Below are 25,294 nucleotides of genomic sequence, written 5' to 3' on the forward strand. Positions count from 1 at the left end.
TGTTGCGTTGACAATTTGTATTGATATATGCTCAGCAGTATGGATCAACAGAACAAAGAAAAAAAAGCCTCAAACCTTCAACTGGACACTTTTGAATCATGAGCATGAAAAAAGCAATTGAATCCAATCAAAACAGAAAATGTTAGTTAGCTTTTGTTAGGTGCATTATTGTTATTCTCATCATAGAAACAGCCCGCTTCCCAAATCAAAAATCAGTAGTGATTCAAGCGCAACACAAACCCCCCAAAAGTGAAATCTTTCGAGTCCAGCAAAGAAGAAGCGATAAAGACACATGATTGGACGTCATATTGTCCGTGGTGTTATTACAATTGTGTTACACCCAGAAGTTGTTTTCCCGGAAACGACAAATAAACAAAAAATAACTTCTGTGACAAGGATTAAACGACATGTCCGTGTTTCTCTCGCTCTCTTCCAACATAAAATTAGAGTTCCTGCCTGCCGCCGTGACGGCCAATCGCTCCAAATCAATGTTCGTGCAGGTTGACGGAAAACAAAATGGTTGACTGAGCAGGAATGAGGGAGGGAGAGAGGAGCAGGAAGAAGAAGAGGGGGAGAATGAGAACATCAAAATGGCTTCTGAAGGCAGGATAGAGAGGGATTGAGGATTGGGGGGAGGGTTGAGGACACCCCCCCCGCCCCCTTGGGCAGAAGCCTAGTCGGGCATGTAAGGTCTGAGGTGGTCCTCGACGTCGCCCACGCCCCAGCAGGTCAGCTGGTCCTGGGGGAGGTGCAAGCACAGGCTGCACAGCTTCAACACCGTCGCCTTGCTTTTAACAGTCTGCACGCACACACAATATCAAACGTTTATATGCCATATACCATAAACGCATACACAGCGGTGCCTGGAGATACAAGTTAAATTCATCCCGTAACCACGCTCAAAATTCTAAACATGTCAAATCATCTTTCCCTATCCAATTGAATAGAAATGTGTTCCTGCCGCTGGAAAAACAACAAAGCAAGTGAAACCGCAAGTATCGATGCTAACGTTAGCGTGTCAATGGCGTTTTGTATTGTTTGCTAGCATTAAGCTACACAGACTATTGATAATAATGTGAACGTGTCAATGCCATGTAAGGAGCTTCATTTGGACAAAAGTAGTCATTTGCCACCATCTTGTGTGGCATCCATGAACAATTAAATTATTTGCGGATGTTATCTATTTGCAGCAGGGCCGACCTGTAGGTGGTGTCGATCCATGAAGAGAAAGACGGACTGCGCGGGGTTGTTCATGATCATTCCAGCTTTGTCCTTGCGAGAGAGCGCGTGCAAGCACTGTTTCTCGTAGTCGCCGTGCTGGAACTCAAACTTGGCCTGAAATAACGAGACAACTTTAGAAGTGCCCGCATGCGTTGCATCCCAAAAAAAAAAAAAAAAAACATGTAATGGATGTTCCTGTCACAAACCAGACAGTCACAATTTTACAACTTGAATATTGTTTCGGGGTAATGCTATGACTTTCCTTTTAATTGTCAGCGCGTCCCCACGCGACAAGTTCTGACCTGAATGGGCCTGAAGGGCTCGTCGTCGGCTCCCTTCCATCTGGAGAAGAGCAGACAGACGATTTTTTCGATGTCGTTGCGCGGCCAAAGGATGAAGTCCATCTCCTGCGTGCAGCCAATCACGTCCTGCCATAAAAGACAAAACGCCACCATTGCATCACTGCAATTTTCCTTTTATTTTTTTTTAGAAATAAATAAAATGGCAAAGTAGTAATGTTTTCTTCTGAAGCCCTGCCAATAACAAGTGTTCCGTGTAGTATAAGCATACCCTTCGCATGGACTGGTATCGGGGGGCGTGGAGCTGCACCACATCCTTGTGCAGGAGCTCTATGGAACTCTCCAGGGAGTAGCGGGAATCCCGCACGCCTCGCAGGATGTCCTCCTCGTAGTTGTTGGTCATCACCGGCACCACTTCGGCAACCTCGAAGAGCGCCGATTTCTTTTTCTGTCAAGGCAGCCAAATAAACGTATTATGTGAGGCTGAAGCATTTGGAAAGTTTTTGTTGTGTGCTCACTGACCTTATCCTTGAAAACAAAGGCGATGTAAATCTTGAAATCGAACTGATCGGCCAACGATTCTCGTTTCTTCCGCAGCTGAGCACGGAGACGATTTCTGGTTTGGTTTCGCCGCGTGATCGGATCCCCCATGGTCAGATGCGATGGTGTCAACTTTACTTTTTGACCCGCTCGCTATACAATTATTATTATTTTTTACGGTTGCGCTTAGTTGATGGAGCGCCAACCAAGTCCGTTAACTAGCCACTCTATAACTAAAAACTGAAACTGGTCTTCTAACCAAACAACACCATATCAAGTCATTTTTATGTTTTTTTTTTTTTTTTGCAAGGTGGCGGGTGGGATATATACGATCAGACTACATCTCCTTGATGGTTGTTAATAAATCAGTCGTTTTACAATGCTTAACTCACCCTCAACAGGTTTTTCAATAGATTTGTAAATAAAAACGAGAGCAAAAAAATGTGGCTGATTTTTATTAGTAGTACCACTTCCTACAGTAGAGACCCATAGCGGCGCTAGGTGAAATGGAGGACTAACGGGCTAATAATCGGGGGTGGGTTCAGAGGCCCTCATCCATGGCTGAGTGTGCTGGACCGGGAATACGGACGAGCATGGCGGGGAGACGTTGGCACACATGGAAGAAGAACAAGAAGACGACGAAGGCTGTTTGACATTTTCCTTGCCGCTTTTTGGCTCGCGGCCTACTTGCTCCTGGTGGTCGGAGTGCTGCTGGTGGTGGTCATGGTGTATTTTTAGCACTCTAGCTAAGTCGAGCTAGCAGGCTAACCGTTGACTAAGCAGAGATCAAAGCTACATTTTATCACCTTAGGGGCCCGAATGACTTCTTTTGGAAGGGGAAACCTTCTCAGTTACGACTCGGTCATCTTTCCTTACATGTCCTCGCCAGTGTTGCGCGATGCTAAAAAGCTAACAGGCAGCTAGCGCGTGAGCTCGACATTTTGTTTGTAAAGTCAAGTTAAACTCGCGTCGTCAGCAACTCCGTAGGGTTTGTTTATTTTACTCGGTAAACTAAAATAACCCCCCGTCTTGTTTCGCCTCTTTTAACAGCTGCTAAGTTGGCGCTTGTGGTTCTTTTCCTCCGTCCGTCCTCGCCCTAAGTGGTGCCGCATGCCATGTCAAGATAAATCGACGGTCCAGCTGGAGTCCCCCGTTCTTTCAGTCGACGTGCGGCGCGGTCTGTCTCCCGGCGGCGGGCCCATTATTTCGCGTCCAGCGGTTTCGTTTTTTTCCTACACACTCGGTACGTCGATTTTTTTCGGTTCTAACAATGAAGGCCACGAAAAAACAACAAGCTTCACGAAGCCCTCCTGTATCGGAAAGCTTCTCCAAAATGGCAGCCAGACGAGCACGTCGTGACGTGTTATCTGATATGACACGTAACGTGACGTACACAGAGAGGGCGTAGTGACAGTTACCATTGGCCGAAGGTAGTCACGTGATGCGACAGGGTGCATTTAACCGGGTGGCGCGAGTTTTTCCTAATGAAGACGAACACTGCTTCCACGTTGAGCTTCTGCGTTTAATGGTAAGTCGACAAAAACACTTACGTGCCTCAATTTGAATCACGTTTGCAATACGAGTCACCGATCATTAACTGACTGTAAAATTGATAGGCGGCGTAAAAGTTGGTTTAACTTCACGCTGCGTTTGCTAGGATATCATTCAAAGTGGGAAGTGCCGACATTTTGTGCGTTTTATCCCTCGTTTTAAACATGCAATGTCGTTTTCACACCAGACTTGTGCAATACAAGATGAGTTTCGGTTTCAAAGTGAAACATGGCGAAGCTAAGCACAATTTGAACGCCAACGTGAGCGTCAAAGTGAACATAGAGATGCACATTATTTAGTCGTGGTTTTTCGGGCCTATGTTAACAGAAGCGTTTACAGCACATAAACAACAAAATGGCGTTAAACAAGATGGCTTGTAATTCTTTGTTGTGTGGAAATCTGTTGAAATTCCCCTCCGGGGATTAAAATCAGGCAACTAGTCAAAGTCTTATTAACACCTGTGCTTCTTTAAGATATTAATGACTGACATAAGTCAATCGAGTTACAAAGAATAATTGACTTTTTTGAATATTACCCCAAAAAGTTATTTAAATGCACCCCAGCAGTGTTGGTGCCGCAAGGCAAACATTTATTGGCTTTAATGTGGAATGGATTGTCATGGACTAATTTTTCCAATCCAATTTTAGGTTTGAAAAGTCATACTTTTTAAAATATTCTTAAGGTGAAGGATCTGTTTTTCTCATGTTTTCTTATTTTTATTTTTTGTCTCTTAAAAGGGCATTTTTATTTCTTGTTGTTTCCTTTCTTGTCGGACCTTTTTTTTTTTCATTGTCAAAATCGGTTATGTTAGTTACTATTGTAGTTTGTCATTTTTCTGATGACAAATTAGTCTGTTATGCTATTTTTTTTTTATTGTCAATATATAAAAATTCAGTTTGTCAAACTTATTTATACTGTTTATTGAATCATTGGGCTGGAAATAAATGACATTACTTTCCTAAGGAAGTTCTGACAGTTTCTTTAAAAATTCACATCTCTGTTAAATGACTTGTTCCGCTCAGAATCATCTTTAAAATGACAGATTGTATAAAAACTACTGATCTTGGAATATTTGCATATTGATGGGTTTTTTTTCTCTCTGACACACCAAAGACCACAATGAGTTCTTCCGTGCCGAAGCTGAGGGTCCTCCAGCCCTTGGCAGTAAACAGCAATTTGGGAAAGTCCGCTCAGGTGAGTGTTTTTCCAGCAAATGAATCTGTATGTTTTTTTAAAAGAGAAAAGGTCGATTTAGGTGTTTCTTGTCATTGCTGGTGGGAAAGGGTGCCATCCCCAAGCGTAAACAGTGGCTTGCTCAGCAAAGCAGAGGCTTGAAAAGGGTGAAGGTGGAAGTAAAGTCAACACAAACTGAAGATGTTTCCACTTTGAGCGGCGACGCACACGACGAGGCCTACGAGCTTATGATCAAAGGTGAGACTACATTTTGTAAGACGTTATTCTCCAACTAACTTTTTTTTTTTTTTTGTATAGAAACTCCTCCACCTGCCTACTGGAAGGAGATGGCAGAAGAGCGTCGCAAGGCTTTGTTCGATGTTCTACAGGAGAATGAGAAGGTGAGTTCGTAACGTCCATGTTTTTGTTTTTTCATCTTCCGACCAGTATTGTAACTTTAATTTTAATATGACTTTAATTTTTGGACATTTAATATTTTTGTGTAATTAGAAATCATTCTCTTGACACACAAAATTGAACCTGGTTAAATTTTTGTCGTTGTTGTTGAGGCCACAGATTTTTTTATCTTTTTTTGATTGGTAAGTTTTGTAAACTACCCGTTTGTGGTGTAAAATGTCTTATATTTTTATTTGGAAGTAATTGTGTTAAACTGCTGTTGTTCAACCCAATTTATGGGGGGGAAACGAGCGTCAAGTTAAACTTCAATACATGCATGGTTTGAAAAAGTAGTGCAACTAATGAGTTCAAGTTATCGAAGTTAGACAATCATCGTACGGACAAATTTCACAACCATGTTTTTTATGCACTTTTATTAAATTTTCCCTTTTGAGAAAATCAAGCAAAATATATATTTTGTTTGTAAATGGAGATTTAAACTGACACATTGGAATAAATGACTTTTTTCTAAATCTGTCATTACACTCTCGTCAAGAGCTACTTGCCCCTTATCGCATATTTTATCGAACAATTTCAAAACCAACCAGCTGCACAAAGACGTCGCAGCCAAAGACGAACACATTGCACGGCTGAAGAGCGACAACGAGGAGCTGCGCGAGCTGGCCGACCACGTGCAGTACATGGCCGACATGATCGAGGTATGCGCCTCACACTCTGCAGTATGTATTCATGAATGAGTCCGCATAGTGTGGAAAAACTAAAGCCACTCGGGTTCGCTTCCAGCGGCTGACTGGGAAAGGACCCGACAACCTGGAGGAAATCAAGGGCCTTGCACTTGGTGATGGTGATGATGATGATGACGACGACGTGGCAGCGGAGGAAGATGAGGAAGCTGAGGATGATGATGATTGCAGTCAGAGTGAAGCAGAGGAACAAACTTCAGATGACAAGGAAGAAGAACAACAGCAGCAGCATTAACTCGACTCTGTAGAAGCTGCTCCTCAAAGTAAATTATTCCCCCTTTTTTATATATATATTTTTAACTTTTCATTTGAAACAGTTCAAAGCTGTTGGCAACCAGTAAGAGCGGCGCCCTTGTCTGTTCTAAGAATGAGGATTCCTTTTGAATGCTGCTCGACTTTGTGAAAGTGACAACTTGGTTTTGTTCATTTGCTGACGTGTTTAAATGTTTTGGTGTACATGCTGTTTTAAAATAAATGTTTTACACAAGATGGCCAATGTCGTTTGTCGACTGTTGCTTGCTGAACACATCTGCATATGTCAAAGCTTTGACCCATGGGAAGTGTTATTACTTTTGCTTTAACCCAGCTAAATTTTATTATTATTATTTTTGTCCAATTAAAATGAATGTTTACTGAATGTAAAAGGATAATTGACTCATTGGGCCATTTTCAACAGTAAGAAGATATTGTCTAATTCTGATAACTTATTTTGCATGAACAAACACCTTTTAAATATATATATATTCCCACTTGCTGTCGACTGAAGATGATGTCACTTATGCTGAGAAAACGGATAATGATCATTCATGACATTTTGCTGAACAAAGTCATTAGATGAACGCAACCAAAAACAAAGATTTAAAAATAAAAATACATTTGAAGAAGTTTTTGTTTGTAAGTTGTTTATATTTTCTAAATATTTCATTTTCAATCATTTGGGCCACACCAATGTGATATAAAGAAAAGCACATGTTACAGAACCCTTGAATGTTGTTCTGGTGTGTGTCTAAGTACATCAAGCGCAAGTCAGTGCACTGGCAAATGGCAAAGTGACATCAGACACACCTCAAGCACACAGCATGGCATCCTCGGTGTAAAAAAAAAGTACACGCGCCTGTTAAAAAGCAGCTTTCCAATTGCAGGCTTGTAGCACAGACCCATCTGCAAAGTCGGTGGGAAAAATAGTACTTTTCAAAACAAATTGCTTTGGCAAACAATAAGCAAACATTCATCACAGTACACAATCTCACATTAACAGTAAAGAAAAAGGGAAAAAACAAACCAAAAAAAATGCCAGAGGTCTTAAACTAAGAAATATTAAATACCAAAATGAGAACACAAAACTAAGGTCTTGATAGCCTTCTTATTTTTGGAAGTAGAGATGGACTGTAAATATACATCTATCTCTTTCAAAAACAGGGAAAAAAATAGGTTTCGACTTTACACATTTACATATATGAATATAAAACTTCGCAAGATAAATTAAAAGATTAATCAATTAATATATTTTTTCAAATGACTTGTCATAGTTCAAAAATGCCAACAACAAAAAAACATTCGGTAAGGAAAGCTCAAAATTACAAAAGATATTATCCAAAATAACTTTTTGCAAATGCCTTGCCATAGCTTGCGAGCATAAGTACATACCCTGAGGTCCAGTAAAAATTGATTTGAGCGTCCGACCTTTTATTTATAAACATGGCAAACATTAAGCAACCAATCACACAGGGAAAATAAATAATTAACTTGTGGCCCTTGCTTGGGCGTTGTCCTTTCAGAAATCCCCAACTGCACTGGACAAATCAACTTTCGATTAACACTACTGGACAGGGGAAGATGAACTGATGGAAACGTGTACCGACGCACACGTTTTATCGGGAATAAACGACAATGTGCCGCAGTGTATTGTATTTTATAACAATTTACGAATCAACATCTTGATAATTATGCGTCTTAAATGTATTCTGGGGACGGGCATCTTTGAAAATATGGGAATTTCAGACTGTCAATTGATTGCTGCACTGCTCATGTGAAGGATAATGTGTCAAATCTGTTGGCCCTCTGGGGCCCCCTGCTGGCTAAGGGGCCCCAAGCAATTGCTTGCCTTGCCTGATGGCAAGCTACGCTTCTGGGTGTATTTGCAACGCACTTCGCACATTTTTTTTTTTTTTAATATACTGTACCTGTGATAAGTTACTAACCTCACCTTTGGCGGAGGAGGGGAGGATACCTGATGTGATGCCCACCTGATAACATGTTGATTGGCGACTAATATCCATCCGCCTGGACGCAATCCCTGCTTGTAACCACTACTGCACGCTTCTAGTATAAACAAATAAACGAAGAGTGTCGGTTTATGTGAGTTTGTCAGGTTAAACAAGTTCTAATGTGATCACGGAAGCATCCTAAACGGCTTTATAATTGGGGAGGAGGAGCTAGCCGGCGAGCTCGCTACAGATGTTTGCAGGCTAGCTCGCGCCGTCTAGAAGAAGCCGCGCTCTTCTCACGTTTTTCTTCCTCGTGGCCACACGCCGGTATGTTCACTTTTTATTTTTCTCTTCAAAACTCCTTCACTATTTCTCTCTCGCCCTCTCACATACCCCCACACCCGCTTTTGTCTTGCTTCAATACCGAGAGCGAGCCAGAGAAAAAGAACCCAACTGAGACAGCGAGGCGAGCGTTTCGCGGGCTAGCATCCACAGCATCATCACACATTAGCATATGGCGTCACCTCATGCTAAATGTTAGCACCATCAATAGGCTCGTGCTTCTAGTTGGTAATATTAATGACGTCGTGTTGCAAACGTGGTCATCCCTAGTCGTTTTCTCACCATCATCAGCAACAGTAAGCGATCGTCGTTTTTTTTTTTTAAGGGTGCGACGACGACGAAACATTTTTAAGCAGTGGGAGTCGAGAATGCTGCCCTGTGACGTCATTAACTAACCACGAGCGTGTTGTCGTTTCCGGATTTCTTTTTGCTATTATTCAAATTAATTCAATACAAAAGCGTACATCTGATAACAGCGTTCAGAGAAAAGTATTCATTTTGAAACACTAAGTAGTAGCTACCCTGACTTACAAGTTCAGTTCCTTCTGTGACTAAACTATTGCCATTAATCCATAAAACCACCGCCTTGTTGCATGTTTTCAATGAAAAAAGTTTTGTCCCATTCAGTAAATATCTATCTTGGTAAAATTATTTGTGGTCGATATTAATTGCATTGCTCATATTGTGTATGCGCAGCGTCGCCCTTTCCTCTGTCTTGGTATTTAAAGCAAAAGCAAAATACACTTCTTTTTTTTTTGTTTTGTTGTTGAGCTAAGCCGTTTGAGCAGACTCAATCAGGTGACCATTGTGTTTTAATCCATTTGTCTTTAACCCTCTCAGGAATGTGACTGTATGGAAATTACACGTCTGATCCCTCATTTTAGTTTTTTTTTTTTTTTTTTTAACTCCCGAGACCACCAGCACGATCAGTCACCTTCCCGTGCTCACTCCGACGTGCTCTTCGTGTGCAAAAGTACATTTGTGTATACTTCACATCTTGTAGACCTCTCACCTTGTTGCAAACCCTAACATGTCAACAAAGAACTCACACCAAAAGCTTCTCTGTCAGTCACGCGTTTATTTTCTCAGGAAGCTCGTTTTCTTCGCTTTTTGGCTAGAAACCCTTTTTTAAATGTTTTTATTTTTTGGTGCAACCAGTGCATGTTCTTCTGCTGGTTACTAAAGAACAGAAAAAGTTAGAAATAAGCTTTTTTTTCCCCCTGACTAAAGTAGAACACCTACTCTGTCTCAAGAAGCCGCGGTGAAAACATGCAAAGTCTGCCATTTTGGTGTAAAGTGACCCTTTTAGAGTCATATTTTTCCATTTCCATGCATCTTTCAAAAGTAAACTCTTTCTTGAAATTTGCTACTCTACAATTTGCATCTTTTATCACTCACTGTTGAGGGGAACTTTCTGTCAACTGCCATTATTTATGAGTCTCTCTCTCTCTCTCTCTCTCTCTCTCTCTCTCTCTCTCTCTCTCTCTCTCTCTCTCTCTCTCTCTCTCTCTCTCTCTCTCTCTCTCTCTCTCTCTCTCTCTCTCTCTCTCTCTCTCTCTCTCTCTCTCTCTCTCTCGCTCAGTCTCTCCCTCTCTCTCTCTCTCTGTTACACCCACCCACCCCCTATCTCTAATCCCTACCTACTATTTTACTCCCTCCCCAGCTCTCCTGGCTGTGGTTTTGCTCTGTATTTGTTAGAGGCGGTAGTCGGGAGCTCGTCAGCATGGTCACGGGGGAGGCCGACACGGTGTCCAGAGGCAGCGGCGGCGGCGGCGGCATGCGCCTGAAGCAGGAGATCTCCCTGCTGCACGGCGTCTGCCTCATCGTGGGAAACATGATCGGTTCCGGCATCTTCGTGTCACCCAAGGTATTGTAAGCGGAGCCGCACAACTTGATGATTGCATCAGACTGTCGTTGCGCCACCATTTCCCACACCGAAGTCAAAGGCAAGCGTGGCTTTTGTGGTGTAACAAATGAGCGTGATTGTTGAGCTGATACTGATACAATTTGTTCATTTCAAGGTTTTCTTCCAACAAGGAGTTGCATTTTGACAATTAAACTTTAACTTCACTGTTCAAATAAAAGGAAAAACAATGTAATAAGGGCGAGAAAGGGACCACTAGGACCTATTTCACATTTGAATGGACAATTTCATTTTGTTTTATTTCGTTTTACAAAAACAAACAAAAATCCCATGAAATTGGATGTTATTTTTAATCAAAATTCTTTACATTGCTATGAAATGTGTTTTAAAATTCTTCACTTTTTTTTTTTTGCAATGCTCTACCAAATTTTCTAAAATGTTCCTGAAAACAATATTTACAAAATGTTCACGTTTATGGAAAGCAAAACATACGTGAAGGTAATACAATTTTTTTTCAGATTTACATTTCTTCAAAAATGTTAACCAATTGTTGTTTACATTTCTATATTGATTAAAAAAAATAGCCAATTTTCAACAGCATATTTAATTTAACAATTCTGTAAAATACTGAAAAAAATCCTACCGTGTTACACTTCACTTTGAAACCATCTTTCTGGCCTGTAACTTATTCACATCTACAAAATATTAACAAAAATTCTTGGAGTTTCTACAAAGTATCGCAAAATTATAATTTTTTCTCGTTGTGACTTTCATAAATATATCATAATTACCATGAATGTTTATAAAGCTGTTTCTGTATTTCCCCAAAAATCTACCAAATTTTCAAAAGGTTCACAAAAATTTAAATTTCACAAACTTAAAAAAAAAGAAGAAAAAAAGACATTGTTTTGAGTACCCGTGTATGTTTTAGTAAATTAGTCTCTAAACATTTTACCAAAAAAATCAAAATACATTTTCATAAAAATCTTTCACTTTTCACAACATTTTCACAAAATATAAAAGTTGGTACTCCATCTTTGCACATTAAAAAAAATGTGTACACATTTCTATTAACAGTCAAAACATTTTATGCACTTACAGCATCGAAAGTTACGGACTTTGCAGAAATGGATACATTCTGTGCCACTTTTTGGCACCATTCGATCGATGTACCAACCACAATTTTATAAGGGAGCTCAAACCAGCTCATGATTTGAATTGTCCCCTGGCAAGGTTAACTGACCTGAACTTGAGCGCTCGTTGGTAATGTGGCACAGATGCAGCGCTGCACTGATCTGTTTGAACTGGTGTAGCCGTACTTGTAAGCACTTGCTCATCTTACCGCATCGAATGTGTTCCCCGACGCAGGGGGTGCTATTGTACACCGGCTCCTTCGGCTTGTCGCTAGTCATCTGGGCAGTCGGAGGGGTCTTCTCCGTTTTGGGCGCCCTGTGTTACGCCGAGCTCGGCACCACCATCCGTAAATCAGGAGCCTCCTACGCGTACATCCTGGAGGCATTCGGGAGCTTCTTGGCATTCATTCGGTATGTAGCGACAACTTGTCCGACTGCCTCGGCAATGCATACCTGTCACGACTCTCTTGTCGCATCTTGTTTTTCTTCTTTTTTCTTCTCGGGCAGGCTGTGGACGTCGTTGTTGATCGTGGAGCCGGCGTGCCAGGCGGTGATCGCCTTGACTTTCTCCAGCTACCTGGTCCAGCCCTTCTTCACCACATGTTCCGCCCCCTATTACGCGGTCCGCCTCATCGCTGCCGCCATCATTTGTGAGCTTTCCCGATTTCAAACTAACATTTGCGATCTTCCCCTCTGCCCTGGGCTCCAAACGCTTACATTATTATAATATTTTTGCCGAAATTCTCTCGTTCCAATGACATTTTAACCCACCAAAATCTTTAGTTCTACAAAATCACAATGAAAATTTTCTCATAATGTTTTCTATTTTGTAAAATAAAGAAATAAATAGAATTCCTATATGATTTCCATTAAAACATTTATTTTACAGTTGACGAAGTTTAAAAAAAAATTATATTGAATTTCCACAAAGTCTTTTAAGTTCTACAAAGTTCAGGGAAAAAAATCACCTTTCTATTAAGTGTTCACGAAAGATTCCTAAAAAAAAAAGACTTTTTTTTTTTTTACCGCAAACAATATTTGCAAATGTTTATGACATTTTAAGACAGACATTCTAAAAAAAAGTTTTTACCAACAAATTAAAAAAAAAAAAACAATTCTACAGAACTGTCCTGTCAACTCAGTGACAAGAAAATGTTTCCTTCATCTTCATTCATCTCGTCTGTGTTCTTGTGTGTTAAGACTGGAGCAGTGTTTGCTTAGAGCTGATAACACCCCCAACCGGGCGGGCCAGGCGTTAGTAAAACACGCGTTGACGTTGCAAAATCAAGCGAGCGGGCCCCCATCGCTGCAGTTCGTAAAGCTAACATGTTGAGATTTTCCATGCCTTGTATTTGCCGCGTTTGTGTTAAACCCGTGAGGCTTTTGCACTTTGTAGCCTTATCAGTCAAATGTGTTGGCTCATTTGCATGGGGAAGACGTTATTGCCAACAGGTGTTGTATTTCAGGTTTCATTCATGCTAAGATTTGTTTGTTTGTTTGTTTGTTTGTTTTTCAACACATTTTTACCAGTTCATTTGATTTCAGTGTTCTGATTTTCAAACAAAAACCTATAGCAGGAAATAATGATGAAGTTAATTCACTATTGGAGAGTCGATGTTACAAAAAAATGTCAATATCCCATCCAAAAATATACAGATATTGTTCAAAATTCAAATTTTTTTAATTATTAGGACATTAAAAAAAATATATTAATTCATTCAAATTGATTCAAAATTTTCTATCCACAATTTTCATAGTCTTTCAAAATGTTACAAAAAATTAGAATATTTTGAAACCCAATTCACAAAGGGTTTTTCTATAGAAACATTTTGATTCTGATGATGTAAAAATAATAATGTATACTAATTATATAAACTGATTAAAATTTACACACATTCACAGTTTTGCAAGTTCCATAAAGTTTTAAATGAAAATATTTCAAAACGAGTCAAACTGATGCCACATCAACAACACATAACTCAAGTGAAATGTTTATCTGTGCATCCAACAACACTGCAGCTCTGCTTAGCTTTCCGTCCAGTGGCTTAACGTTCCCCAATTGACCCGCGACTTTTTCTCAGGCCTGCTGACGTACGTGAACTGTATGAAGGTGAAGTGGGGAGCCATTCTTCAGGTCATCTCGACCGTGGCCAAAGTGCTGGCGCTAATCGTCATCATCATCACCGGTCTCGTAAAACTGGGGCAAGGTACGAGTTGTTAAACAGGTTAAGTTCTTAACTCGTTTACTTCCAGACGTTTTAGAGCATTTTGACTGATCTGTCGTGACACAATGAATGTTGTTCCGCGACAGATACACTAAGCACTTTTTTTCGATGATGTTTTAAGGGGAAAATAATCGACCAATTGGCCGATTGTTTTGGCCGATGTTTGAAGGCCAATAATCGGACGATTATAATCAGCCGGGCCCTAGTATAGACTATACGTTGGTGGCAGTAAACAGTCGGATTCCTGAATGTAAACATCCATGACAGTCAATTAGTTAACTACCATGCAAGTCGATACAAGCAATAAAACACTCTTTGAACACGCGTTAATGACACTTCAAATGAGCTCAACCTCTTATGTCACGTAAATGATTAAAAACACAAAAAAATGGGATGTACCCGTTTCCCCAGCATTTGTGTGTGAATATTCATTATTTGAAGGAATGTCATCTCGTTAGCCGGTTGATAGGGTTTCTATTGACATTAGCATTAGCACTGGCGGGGTCTTGTTTTTAAATATACAAAGAGTGTCCTTCTTTTTGTTGTGTGTTACAATAATCAGCTTAAAGTCGGCTGAGGGGGAGGGCAGAAGAACATCCGTCCCAAGCAGCACGGTGCATTAAGGGTGCTTTCACACATCTGAACCTAAAAACAAAACAGCCCTCTGTCAGTCACATTAATCTTTTTTTTTTAATTTTTTATATTTAATATATTTTTTGAGAAGCCAAAATTGAAAGCACAATCAAATTTGCATTAATTAGCCAGCTCTAGTTGCTTATAGATGCCAAACTATGTTGGCATAACATGACATAACACTCCTGAGCTTGACCTCAACATAGTTCAATGGCACCATGATTGCATCAGAGGTCCAAAGTGTGCCGGGTCGAATTAGTGGGAATGTGGCGCAAAATAATCTCACTCCGCTCGGTTGAGAGACTGAGATTTATTTGAAAGGGCACAGTGCAGTTTCACAAAACGCATGATAAAACATGGTTTAAAAAGCCCTGGTTTGACTACAGGTTTCAATCAGAACTTCGAGGACTCGTTCCGAGGTTCCAAGATGAACGCTGGCGACATGGCGCTGGCCCTCTACTCCGCGCTCTACTCCTACTCTGGTTGGGACACGCTCAACTTCATCACAGAGGAGATTAAGAACCCAGAGAGGTAGAGGGAGGAAAACGATCTCCTGCTTGCATCTTTATCAAGTTGACCATTTCACCAAAAGATAAAAAAGCAACTTGATTTTGTTGTTGCAGGAATCTCCCCCTGAGCATCGCCATTTCCATGCCCATCGTCACCGTTATCTACATCCTGACCAACGTGGCCTATTATGTGGTCCTGGATGCCGATCAGGTGCTCAACAGTGAAGCTGTTGCCGTGGTGAGTACTTCCTGCATGACCTCAGAACTCGTTTTTGTGTTGACTTTTGAAACTCATGTGGGATTTTAGTTTGGGGCTAACACGTTGGGCCCAAAAGATCAACCTTTTTAGTTTAAAACATGACAACTGCCAAACCTCCCTGGAACAGTCACCCAGAATGTGGAAATAAATTAATTAATCAATTTAGTTTCTGGAAGTACGAGTTCCTGGACTTCTAGATGAAACTAGGGCACCTTTACCATTTTCCCCAAAAAAGCAGTTTTTAAATCAAAACTGAGCATTTGAATGTTGGTCTGGTCCCGACTGTCACTGGATTGCGCAGGTGTACCTAATGTTGCGGCCGGTGCGCTTGGCGTCCAGTCAGTCAGTCAGTCTCCCAGCGCATCTGTGCTGATTGCAAGCGGAAAGTCTGTCTGTTGACTTAATAAGTTTAGCGCCGCTGGCCATGTGATTATGCCGCTGTAATTGTTTGCACATGGCCGACTGTTGCCTTTATTTTGCTCCCCGATGTTTGACCGTTAATACAAATGACGCCGACGTTCTCCTCAGACGTTTGCAGACGAGGTCCTGGGCTGGGGCCGCTGGCTGATCCCGCTGTCTGTGGCCATTTCCTGCTACGGCGGCCTCAACTCCTCCATCATCGCCGCCTCAAGGTCACACTCTGATTGTTTTTACAACCCTGTCAAATGATTGACAGGAAAGTCAAACAAAACCACAATAATATATATTTTTTTATTTATAATTTTTTATTTTTTTGCTTTAACCTGCAATCAAAAGTTTGAGATGCAGCTTCACGTGGACGGACAATATAACAATAATCACAGGCATATGTTCTTTATCCTCTGCCAAAAACGACTATTACTACTTACTGAGCAGTTGTGACTGTCTCCGCGTCTTATGCTGCCCCCAGTTGGCCAAGGTGTGCACACCAGGAGCAGCACCAAAATACCTCTTGAATGATCATGATGCAATGCTATAACTTGCTTTTTTCCCCTTTTTTTAAAAAAATCATTTTTTTGGAACAAATTAATGGCAATTCCATTTATTTAAATAGTGAAATATGGTATGTGTGTTTTTAATTAATTCAACTCACAAGTCAAGGCACTTTCTTGTATTTCCAAATGTAGAAAAACAGCTATATCATTGTCATTATGTAAAAATAACATTCAACATTAACATTTTTGGCGTTTGGTCTTATAATTTACTATTTTTTTTTTTAATGCATCCCACTTTGTGCACTAAATTTATTTATTTTTTCCCTCAGGTTGTTTTTCGTGGGTTCCCGAGAAGGCCACCTTCCTAACGTCCTGTCCATGATCCACATCAAGCGGTTCACCCCCATCCCCGCCCTACTTTTTAATGTTAGTGTCACCTTTACTGCCTCAATCAAGTCCACGAGGACTCAAGTTATGTTTCAGTTGCTCTTTGAAAACAAATCCAACTTTCCTGCCACCTACAGGAGTGGAGTGCAACAGCGTGACCCATACGCATCACAATTTTGAATCAAGCAAATTGATCGTTTGTGGTCTATTTGATCGTGTTTGTCATGTCTTATTTTTTTTTAATTTTGTATTTTTATTTTTTTTTGCATCAGGGTGCCATGTCTCTGGTGTATCTGTCAGTGCCTGACGTCTTTCGCCTGATCAACTACTTCAGCTTCAACTACTGGCTCTTCATCGGCCTGTCCATCGTCAGCCTCATCTACCTTCGCTTCAAGGCCCCCGACATGGACAGACCCATCAAGGTTGGTACACTATTTACCTGCGTAAATGTTTTTAAAAACTTTTTTTTTTTTTTTTTAAATTATTTTTTACTTTGTGTTTTTCCCCCGTAGCTGTCCTTGTTCTTCCCCATCGTGTACAGCCTGTGCAGCCTCTTCCTGGTGGTGGTGCCACTTTACAGCGACACCATCAACTCGCTGGTGGGCATCGCCGTGGCGCTGTCCGGCGTTCCCGTCTATTTCCTCTGCCTCCACCTGCCGCACAGCTCCAGGCCCGCCTTCCTCGGCAAAATCCTCTGTGAGAAACACATGTATTTTGTCTATGTCCGTCCCTACTTTTGCAACAGAACCCATCAAAAGCCGGATTTCCTTTGAATTTGCATATAAAGGCCACAAGACATATTCTAGCATATACGCAATCATGAACCCATGTTACATGAATGACTGCATTTAGTCGGGATTTTGTTCAGCAAACAAACCTCCTTCACGTGAAGCTCAGTTATAGCATTAGCTAGCATACTTGCCTAAATAAGATGCTGGCATCCTTAAAGGTGCTCCTTAAGTACAGTACCAAAGTAGTTGCACTTACTTACTCCCCACCACTGGCTAGATGTAACAGACCTTTTGTGGTTTGTTTTTTCCTCACAGACAAGCTTTCGTCTTGGACCCAAAAATTGTGCTACTGCTGCGTGGCCGCGCCCGACATTGACCTGGACAACATTGACCCTGGCAAGATGGAGTGAAAGAAAGACGGAGAGGACGACAACCCTCTGCTCAAGACAATCCTTTTTTTGTTATTATTTTGAAGAGGAGGATGGAGAAGAAAGCGGTACCGACACACACGACACACGACACATGACCTCATGTTACCTCTACACACAGCTCACCACCATTGTAAGAAAAATACTGCAAGCTATTTGCACATTTTACATTGTTCTATTTTGAGAACACATTATGGACTTTTATTTCCACTGGAGTTGGGATTTATTGAACTGTTTTGCACTTGATTTGTTTCCTGCCGTTAAGGGCTCGCACAGCAACAGAATCATAAGTTTGTTTTGTGGTGCCCCCCGGTGTAAGCTGAAAATATTACATCAGCTTTCTTTTTATGATTGTACTGATTTCACTTGATCACATGGCTGGAATGAGTCTTAACTTAAAGTGTCATGTGTACTGTGTCTTAGAACTTTCGCTGCTGGTTACCAAAAAGGTATGAAACTACGGAGGCATCGTGCTGAAAAAGTAGTCAAGATATATTTTTTTATTTTATTTTTATTTCAGCTTTCATACACCCAAAGTTACAAATAACTTCTGTTTTCCTTTTTTTTTTTTTGCATGAAAACATTAACTTTTGTTCTCATGAGGTCAGCCCCCCACCCCCCCCAATTATTTTTTCCCTCACGACAGTTTTCAGCATTGCCCCTTTTATTTCATTTCATGGTGCCTTTTGGAGTAGCTTTTTTTTATGGGTTACATTGTTACATGCTCAGCATACCATTGGGGGCGCTAGAACGCATTGGCCTTTAGCGTGGTAGTTGCCTCCTTTCATGACTCATTTGGCGTGCCTTCTCCGCTAGTTTCCTGCCAATGTTTGTGCTCATCGTAATGTTTGTCAGCGCACTTTTTCAGATCCTAAATGTTGCAGTTAGGAGTGCAGAATTATATCAATTTTCATGGTTGCAACTTTCTATGGGAATCAACGGAAATGTATAGGAATAAACGAGTTCCCTATTACGAGGTTACCTCATAAGGAACTTCAATAAAAATAAAAATAAATACTCAGTTTTCTGAATTGGAACACAGTATTTTCAAAATTCAATATGAATGGCCCGTGGAAATTTAATAGAGGATTTACAGGATGTTTTCCATCCCTTTTTGCAAGCCCAGTTCCGATTGGGCAGCTAAGTATTTGTTGTAAAATGTCGTTCAAGTGCCACGAGCCAGCAGAAGCACACAAAATATAAAGCGTAGCTGTTGGCTTGAATAGCTATCATAGGAGAGTACCAGTATCTTTTATATAGAAGTATATACATATATTGATTATTTTCCAAGAGCCGAATGAAATTTTTAATGTTGTATTTTTGTGTTAATGCCAAACGTGTGTTTGTACAGTTGGGGTTATTTGTGCCAAAAGTTTTTATTTATTATATTAAGAACAAACCAATTCTATGTGCTGAGTTTGTTTTTTATATATATAAATGTGAATAAAGTTTGTTTATTTCCCCCTCCAGCGGAGAAGTCTGTTTGTTTATATATTTTTGTTTTTTAGTACATTTTAGGTTTCGTTTTGCATTTGTTGCGTGACAAATACCAACAGGTTTAGAATTCTGTTGGTGTTGAATCGTTCAAATTTTGCCCATTTTTCAAAAACGTATTTGCGGCCACCCAGTTCAGATTTTATTTTAAAATATTTTGACATTTTCATCAATTTCTTAAAATAGGATATTTGTTACTACATTTTACCTGTTTGTTTTCTAAATTTATATTTTGCTTTTATTTACTCAGGAAGGCACTTGTTTTTATTTGTATAATCTTTCAAATTTTCTTGTTTTTGTATTTTAAAATATTTCACACAAAAAATGGTTTTGTTTGTTAGTTTCTTTACCGATAATCATGGAGACAAGTTTCATCAAACATTAGACTTTTCTTGTTTACATTTGTGGAATCCCTTGCATTGTTTTGGACGTATAGTGTACTGTAACCTCCTTAAGGTGGTGGCCTCATATTACAGCCTGCCACAAGCTGCCTTCCGATTGGTTCTCCTCCCCGAGCATGCAAGTCGCACACACAGGAGTTTGGTTGCACTGACTCATGCTTGAATAAAATATGAAGACAGCACTGTGTGATGTTTTTCTATATTGTGAGTCCCAAGGTGAAGGGGACCCCACTTTACCCTTGCCCAGCGATGCGCCGAACCCACCGCAAAGAGATGGATACAGGAAGTAGCGACTGGGACATTTTGGATGGCTGAAGTTTTTGGGGGGAGCGGTCGGGCAACGATGGAGCTGCCCAGACGTCTGAACTGGTTCCGGAAGCATCCCCGGAGGCCTCGTGTACGCCAACGAGAGTTTAACCGTAAGTGTGTCGCTATTTGCTCTTAATGTTGCTTGGCACTAATGAACTAATAATATGCCTTGTGAAAATGTATTTAGTTGAAGAAAAAAAAATTCGCCCTCTACTTGCTCTTCAGTCTTTCTGTGTGCACTCGTGACTGACAATGAGGCCCTCGAAAGCAGCCACACCGGTGTGAAGCACCTCTCCACACACTGGCTGTCAAGTCTGAGTTACAAAACAAAACAGAACAGAAACCAATTCCAAACATCTTGCTCTGCGTGATGTGTGCACACACAATTTTTTTTGTAATACTTGTAGTTTCCACTGCAAGCTTTTTGCTTTGAAGTACGTGCGAGGTAACTCATAGCATTTCATTTATTTATTTATTTTGCATTTTGTACTTTTGAAAAAATTTATGAATACAACTGTAATATACAGTAAATAATTATTTCTGTGATATATTTATTTGTAGGGCTTAATTAATCTTGCTTTACCACTTAAAAAGAATATTATTTATTTCCAAGTATCACGCTTTGGTACAATGCTAATATATTTAAAAAAATATATATATATAGTATTTTACATTTTGATATTATTTATACTTCAAATTTGATCCTACTTATCCTATTACTGACCAGAAGGGGTCCTCCTAAACTTGAAAAATATGACAGGCCGTATCTCCTCCCACACATGTACGTTGCCTTTAACAGTGTTACATTTCAGATAACATTGTTATTATTATCATCATTATTATTATTAGTAGTAGTAGTAGTAGTGTTTTTATTACTACACCAGATTGTCTCTCTTTGTCCTGTCAGTCAACTCTGCTCACCTACTGTGGCATAAGAACCCTGATTAGCACGTGACATCTTCTCACTCCATAGCAACGGGAAAATTGCATGTTGCCTCGCCTTTTAATTTTCTGGCTCTGCTGGAAGCTCTCCGGAATAAAAGGCTGCTTGCGTGGGTGCGTGCATGCTGCTGGTAGTGGGGTGGGGGGTGGGGGCACAGTTCGGAGAGCTTTCATTTTTGTGGCCGACAGGAGCTCATTCTAAAAATGCTTATCAGAAGTTAATACTCATTTTTGCATCCACTAAACTTCTGCAATGTATGTTATGCATGACACATTACCGAACACAAATACCCCGTCACTGTTGTGACAATCTCACCAAGCAGTCAAGTATGTGTTATTTTGTAAATTACACATTTTCAGAAACGGTCACATTTGATTGGTGGCCATTTAAAAGTCAATTTTCCATAATGCCTTCCCTTTAAGAGTCTTATCAGAGCAGGCAGTTGTCATCACTGAAAAAAAGCACAATAAAATATCTTCAATATCAGTTGCTAATTGGTTAAAAAAAAGCATCTGCGTTTCGTCAAAGCCGCAATGTCTGCCAGCTTATCATGCTAAGATGAATGAAATTGAATCAGCGCAGCGGCTAAGCAGATTAGCTTATTTTCCCGCAAGTGTTTTTTTTTTTTTTTTTTTGCTTATCACTCTTCAGCACAACTGTAAAAGTCATGCTGGTGTTTTTGAGAGCGCCCTGAGGCTGAAAAAAAATATGCTAATGCGATTGTCGACAGCTAATGCTAGCCTGCTAACATTGAGGCTTTTCAACCTGGCAACGGCTGACTCTGCTCTTTTAGCGACCGACGCTCATTCCCACGTCGCCATTGCCAGTTTTTGCCTTTTGTGTGGTCTGGAAGTCTCTTTACGGGGTCTTTGTGTGTGTCATCCGGCATGAATGAAAAGAAAGATGCTGGCTAAAGCTCATGTTGCTTTCCGCCGAAAACAAGCGCAAATGACCCAGAAAAGAATGTCACAAATGGTGTGAAAGAAAAGCTTGCTAAGCGTCTTAGCTGACATGAATCGCACTTAATTTAATATGAAGTGTCTTCTTACTACTACTGTCTCTGTATGGTTTATAGTGTAAGGTTCAGATCTCAAACCAAAACCAAAGAGGATGCCTAAAAGCATTTCGTGAATGAGAGTCATGAAATGAGCAGCTAGTGATGATGTAATCATTGCTGGCAGCAGGGTGGGGTCAGGAAACAAACAACTTCCTGTCCCACGCCACCCAAACATATCTCATCACCTGCAGAAAGGGGAAGTGTACTTTTTCGAAAGCTCTCGGCACACATGGAAGGAAGGTTGGCCAATGCCAAGAGTGCACAAGTAGCACTCGTGACTAGAGCAAAACAGGAAGTGAAGGGCTGGAATCGAGCGAGTGTGTCCGAGCGTACAAATGGCGACTTGTGTCACTTTCTGCGCCAATGAGCATGGTACTTCTTCATCACGCATCATGACATCCCAAAAATTGTCTGCTTCTACATGCTGGATGTACTGTATGTGCGTGTGTATTCTCTCAATCTGCCCTGACCTCACATCTGTCTTCCCTGGCGTAGCAGGATGTTACTCCATCCATAAATGACCTACATTTTTGCCACTTGCCATTTATTTTGTGGGCAAAATATAGCTGACTTTGAACTGACACTGTCATTTGAGTTGTTTAATACGCACGCAACAATTAACTTAGGAAGTTCGTAACATGTTGTGTTTCCATGCTTCTCTAAAAGAATAAAATTACAGTGTTGGGTACCTCCCCAAAAAGTACAAATAAAAAATTATATATAAAAATTTGTTTGGCACTCCAAATAAACTCCCTCTATCATACTTACACAGTAAATAACTTGATTAAATAAAATTTGCAAATTTAAAAATAGCTGGCACCCAATAAATTGAGCCATTTTTTGTTCTACAACAAAACGAACTTTTTTGGGGCAAAATTAAATCAGAAAAGAAAAAACAAATCCCAAAATGTATTTAACCCCCCCCCCCCCCCAAACACTGTGCAAACTTCTTTGAAAACCAAAAGAAATCCCCAAATGCGCATTCTATGCAACAGGGTATCCTTCAAGTTTACACATAACTCAATCAAAAGACAGGGGACTTGGATAAGAGCCAGGTGGAACGCCGCTTTCAACATTGTCCTCGTGAATGACTAGGCAAACCGCTGTTGTGCGTCCAAATTTCTTGCTGAGTGACAAACCATTCAGCAATCAATCAAATGGTCATCCTTGTGTATGGTGCCAGTCGCCATCGTCTCATGCCCTCTCTGTCCTCTACAGAGACAATAAGGCAGTTGTGAAGATGGGAAAAAAAGACAATAGCGACTGGGAAAAAAGAGCGCTCAATGAAAAGTCGGTGTCAGGAGAGGAACAGTTGTCGGCGTTCTTCTTCATAATGGAGCGTCGCGTTAAGACGTTAAACCATATATGGATAAAACGATATGGCTACTACTACAGTACGTATTTTGTTTCTATTATTCATAATCAAATGTTTGTGATTTACAGTATTGCTTCTAGAACATCTGAAATTTATTTTGGGAACTTTAAGTGACAATGTTTGCTGAATGTGGTTGGTTCATTCTGAACCCAACCACTTCTTATTTATAAGAGGGTGTGCACATTTGTGCAACCACATTATCTCAGCGTATTTTCCCTCTTTCATTTTCTTTTAGGTTATTGATCAAATCAAAACTTTTAAGAAGATTTACGTATCTTGATCTTGTTTGTTTTTTTAAATCACAAAAACCTGGCATTTGATTAGGGGTGTGTAGACTTTTGATATCCGTTGTACATGATGATTGTCCTCCATTCACACAAATGCACACACGTCGACCCCGAATGCGTAACGCATTGGCGTGGCAATGCGATTAAGGGTGCAATGTCCTCATTATTGTTGCTACGGTAACCAGGTAACCTTAGCAATGGGATGCCATCGGCTCATTGCGCTAGCAAACAAAGAACACCAGAATGAACGTTAAGTTGGCCCGACTGGGCGGAAAAGATATGTTTCGTAAACAAACAAACAAGAAAGATGAGTTGATGATGATTTGTTGATTTGATAACAAAAATCCCAACAAAGTGTCAGGATAATAAAAAAAATTAAAAATCCTAAAATATATTCGCAAAATAATTAATAATAATAATAGTTTGTAACCTTCAAATTAATAATTGATAATAGTTTAGCAAACAAAAACAACTACCAAAAAACGTAAAAAGTCATTTTTAAACTAGTATGATGATGATGATAATAATAATAATAAATGTTTACTAAACTAATTAAGAATTTTTCGGTGACGTTTATTTCCCCTGTTGGTGCAAAAATTGCACCCACCAGAATATTTACATACAGCCCGTCTCTTTGCTTTGTGCAACAACAATTCATTGAACGTCGTCTTCGCATCTTTGTTGCAATTTCCCTTTCGGGCTGAGAAAGTTGCTCACATTGCTCAAGCTGGTGCACCCCCGCAGTAGCTTTATAATATTGTTAGGTCAATGCATTTAAAAGTGAGACTTTGTTGAAGAAACTTGGACATCTCAGTACTTTTGTTCACTGGTGTGAGAGGAGGCGAAAATGAGTTTGTCCTCAGTTTCCCCCCCCGAGAGGATGTCTTAAGGAAACGTGCTAATGAATATACGCCAGCCCTACTTTCTATTTCCACTTTGCCAAAGAGGAAATGACTCAGGAAACCACACTAAGATGCAAGATAGAACAAGTTCAAGATAAAAAAAAAAAAAACAGGACACAAGATTGGATTCAGCATACATAACTGGACCTTGTTGGATGCTTTGTGGTTTTATTCACCCAATTAGAAGCCATTTTTACATTTAATCCCACAAAAATGTTTACTGGATATTGTTAGTGTTTCATATGGGGGGGTGGGGGGATCATATTTTAGGGGGAAACGCTACAGTACAAAAATTGTTTACAGAAAATAATATTTTGGCTACCCCAAATAAAGTTCTCCTATTAATTAATTAATAAGAAAAATATATTTATGCAAAAAATGCAATTTATTTCAAAAAGAAAAAAAATACTTTAAAAAATTCAACAAAAGTAACAAATATTTTGCAAACAAAAACATCATATATTATATACATTTTATATACAAAATAAAATAAATGGCTCCCACTGCCAGAAAAACAAAACACAAAATAGAAATACATTTTTCTAACCCAAAAATCATGTATCGGAAAAATCTTTTGGCAACCACAAAAAATTAATAAAAAAAATTCTAAATGAAAAAACCCCACACACAATAAAATACTATTTGTGTAGCAAAAATTGATAGATTTGGAAAAACTGCACAAATCTCCACAAAACATAATTTCATCCACAACCAAAATAAAATTTGTTCAAACCAACATAAAAAAAATGACTTTAATAACCAAAATATTTTCAAACATTATGAAAAAAAAAAAGTAAAATAGCGTCATCTTTCATTTTAGTGTGAACTTGCGCAGGTGTACCTAATCAAGTGTCCGCTTGGTGTATTTCCAGTTGGGCGCCATAGCGACCACGTGAGCTATTAATAGCCGAAGCACTGAGGCCTCTCCATTTAGGCCGAGTGAAGTGCCG

The 25,294-nt window shown here is 39.9% G+C and overlaps 4 protein-coding genes and 1 long non-coding RNA gene across 9 annotated transcripts in view; 3 read left to right on the plus strand and 2 right to left on the minus strand.

The window, feature by feature from the left end:
- Window positions 1–2: 2 nt before the first annotated feature.
- c19h6orf62 (chromosome 19 C6orf62 homolog) lies at window positions 3–3,416 on the minus strand. Its single transcript, XM_086063509.1, has 5 exons — window positions 2,043–3,416; window positions 1,792–1,968; window positions 1,524–1,649; window positions 1,201–1,335; window positions 3–799 (listed from the first exon to the last, which is right to left on the minus strand). Exons 1-5 carry the CDS (start codon window positions 2,169–2,171, stop codon window positions 674–676), a joined length of 693 nt encoding a protein of 230 aa, XP_085919635.1. The 5' UTR covers window positions 2,172–3,416; the 3' UTR covers window positions 3–673.
- gmnn (geminin DNA replication inhibitor) lies at window positions 2,552–6,433 on the plus strand. The gene is made up of 6 exons (XM_086063508.1): window positions 2,552–3,588; window positions 4,725–4,805; window positions 4,895–5,042; window positions 5,103–5,185; window positions 5,789–5,899; window positions 5,985–6,433. Exons 1-6 carry the CDS (start codon window positions 3,502–3,504, stop codon window positions 6,177–6,179), a joined length of 705 nt encoding a protein of 234 aa, XP_085919634.1. The 5' UTR covers window positions 2,552–3,501; the 3' UTR covers window positions 6,180–6,433.
- LOC147157758 (uncharacterized) lies at window positions 5,595–8,868 on the minus strand. Its single transcript, XR_015091458.1, has 4 exons — window positions 8,776–8,868; window positions 8,146–8,266; window positions 7,010–7,105; window positions 5,595–6,138 (listed from the first exon to the last, which is right to left on the minus strand). It is a non-coding gene; the product is annotated as an uncharacterized LOC147157758 (long non-coding RNA).
- Window positions 8,191–19,045, plus strand: LOC147157759 (Y+L amino acid transporter 2). Of its 3 annotated transcripts, none has more exons than XM_086063507.1 (12): window positions 8,191–8,789; window positions 10,076–10,360; window positions 11,726–11,901; window positions 11,998–12,140; window positions 13,572–13,697; window positions 14,735–14,879; window positions 14,972–15,095; window positions 15,645–15,748; window positions 16,360–16,456; window positions 16,690–16,839; window positions 16,930–17,113; window positions 17,464–19,045. In XM_086063507.1, exons 2-12 carry the CDS (start codon window positions 10,217–10,219, stop codon window positions 17,556–17,558), a joined length of 1,488 nt encoding a protein of 495 aa, XP_085919633.1. In that variant the 5' UTR covers window positions 8,191–8,789; window positions 10,076–10,216; the 3' UTR covers window positions 17,559–19,045. The 3 variants fall into 3 exon arrangements, with proteins under 3 accessions (XP_085919633.1, XP_085919632.1, XP_085919631.1); XM_086063506.1 differs by having other exon boundaries at window positions 8,191–8,478; XM_086063505.1 differs by having other exon boundaries at window positions 8,192–8,478; window positions 10,157–10,360.
- A 743-nt stretch (window positions 19,046–19,788) lies between these two features.
- The window catches only part of ripor2 (RHO family interacting cell polarization regulator 2), a 39,921-nt gene continuing 34,415 nt past the window's right edge, over window positions 19,789–25,294 (plus strand). The window contains exon 1 of one of the 3 annotated variants that reach the window (XM_086063151.1): window positions 19,789–19,890. In XM_086063151.1, coding sequence (XP_085919277.1) covers window positions 19,815–19,890 — 76 coding nt within the window. In that variant the 5' untranslated portion in view covers window positions 19,789–19,814. Of the gene's footprint in view, window positions 19,891–23,097; window positions 23,175–25,294 lie in introns of those variants that run through there. The other 2 variants (XM_086063156.1, XM_086063153.1) reach the window with 2 other exon arrangements.

The sequence above is a fragment of the Leptonotus elevatus genome, chromosome 19 (genome assembly GCF_054856555.1).
Source record: "Leptonotus elevatus isolate MCC_2025b chromosome 19, RoL_Lele_1.0, whole genome shotgun sequence".
NCBI classification, from domain to species: domain Eukaryota; kingdom Metazoa; phylum Chordata; class Actinopteri; order Syngnathiformes; family Syngnathidae; genus Leptonotus; species Leptonotus elevatus.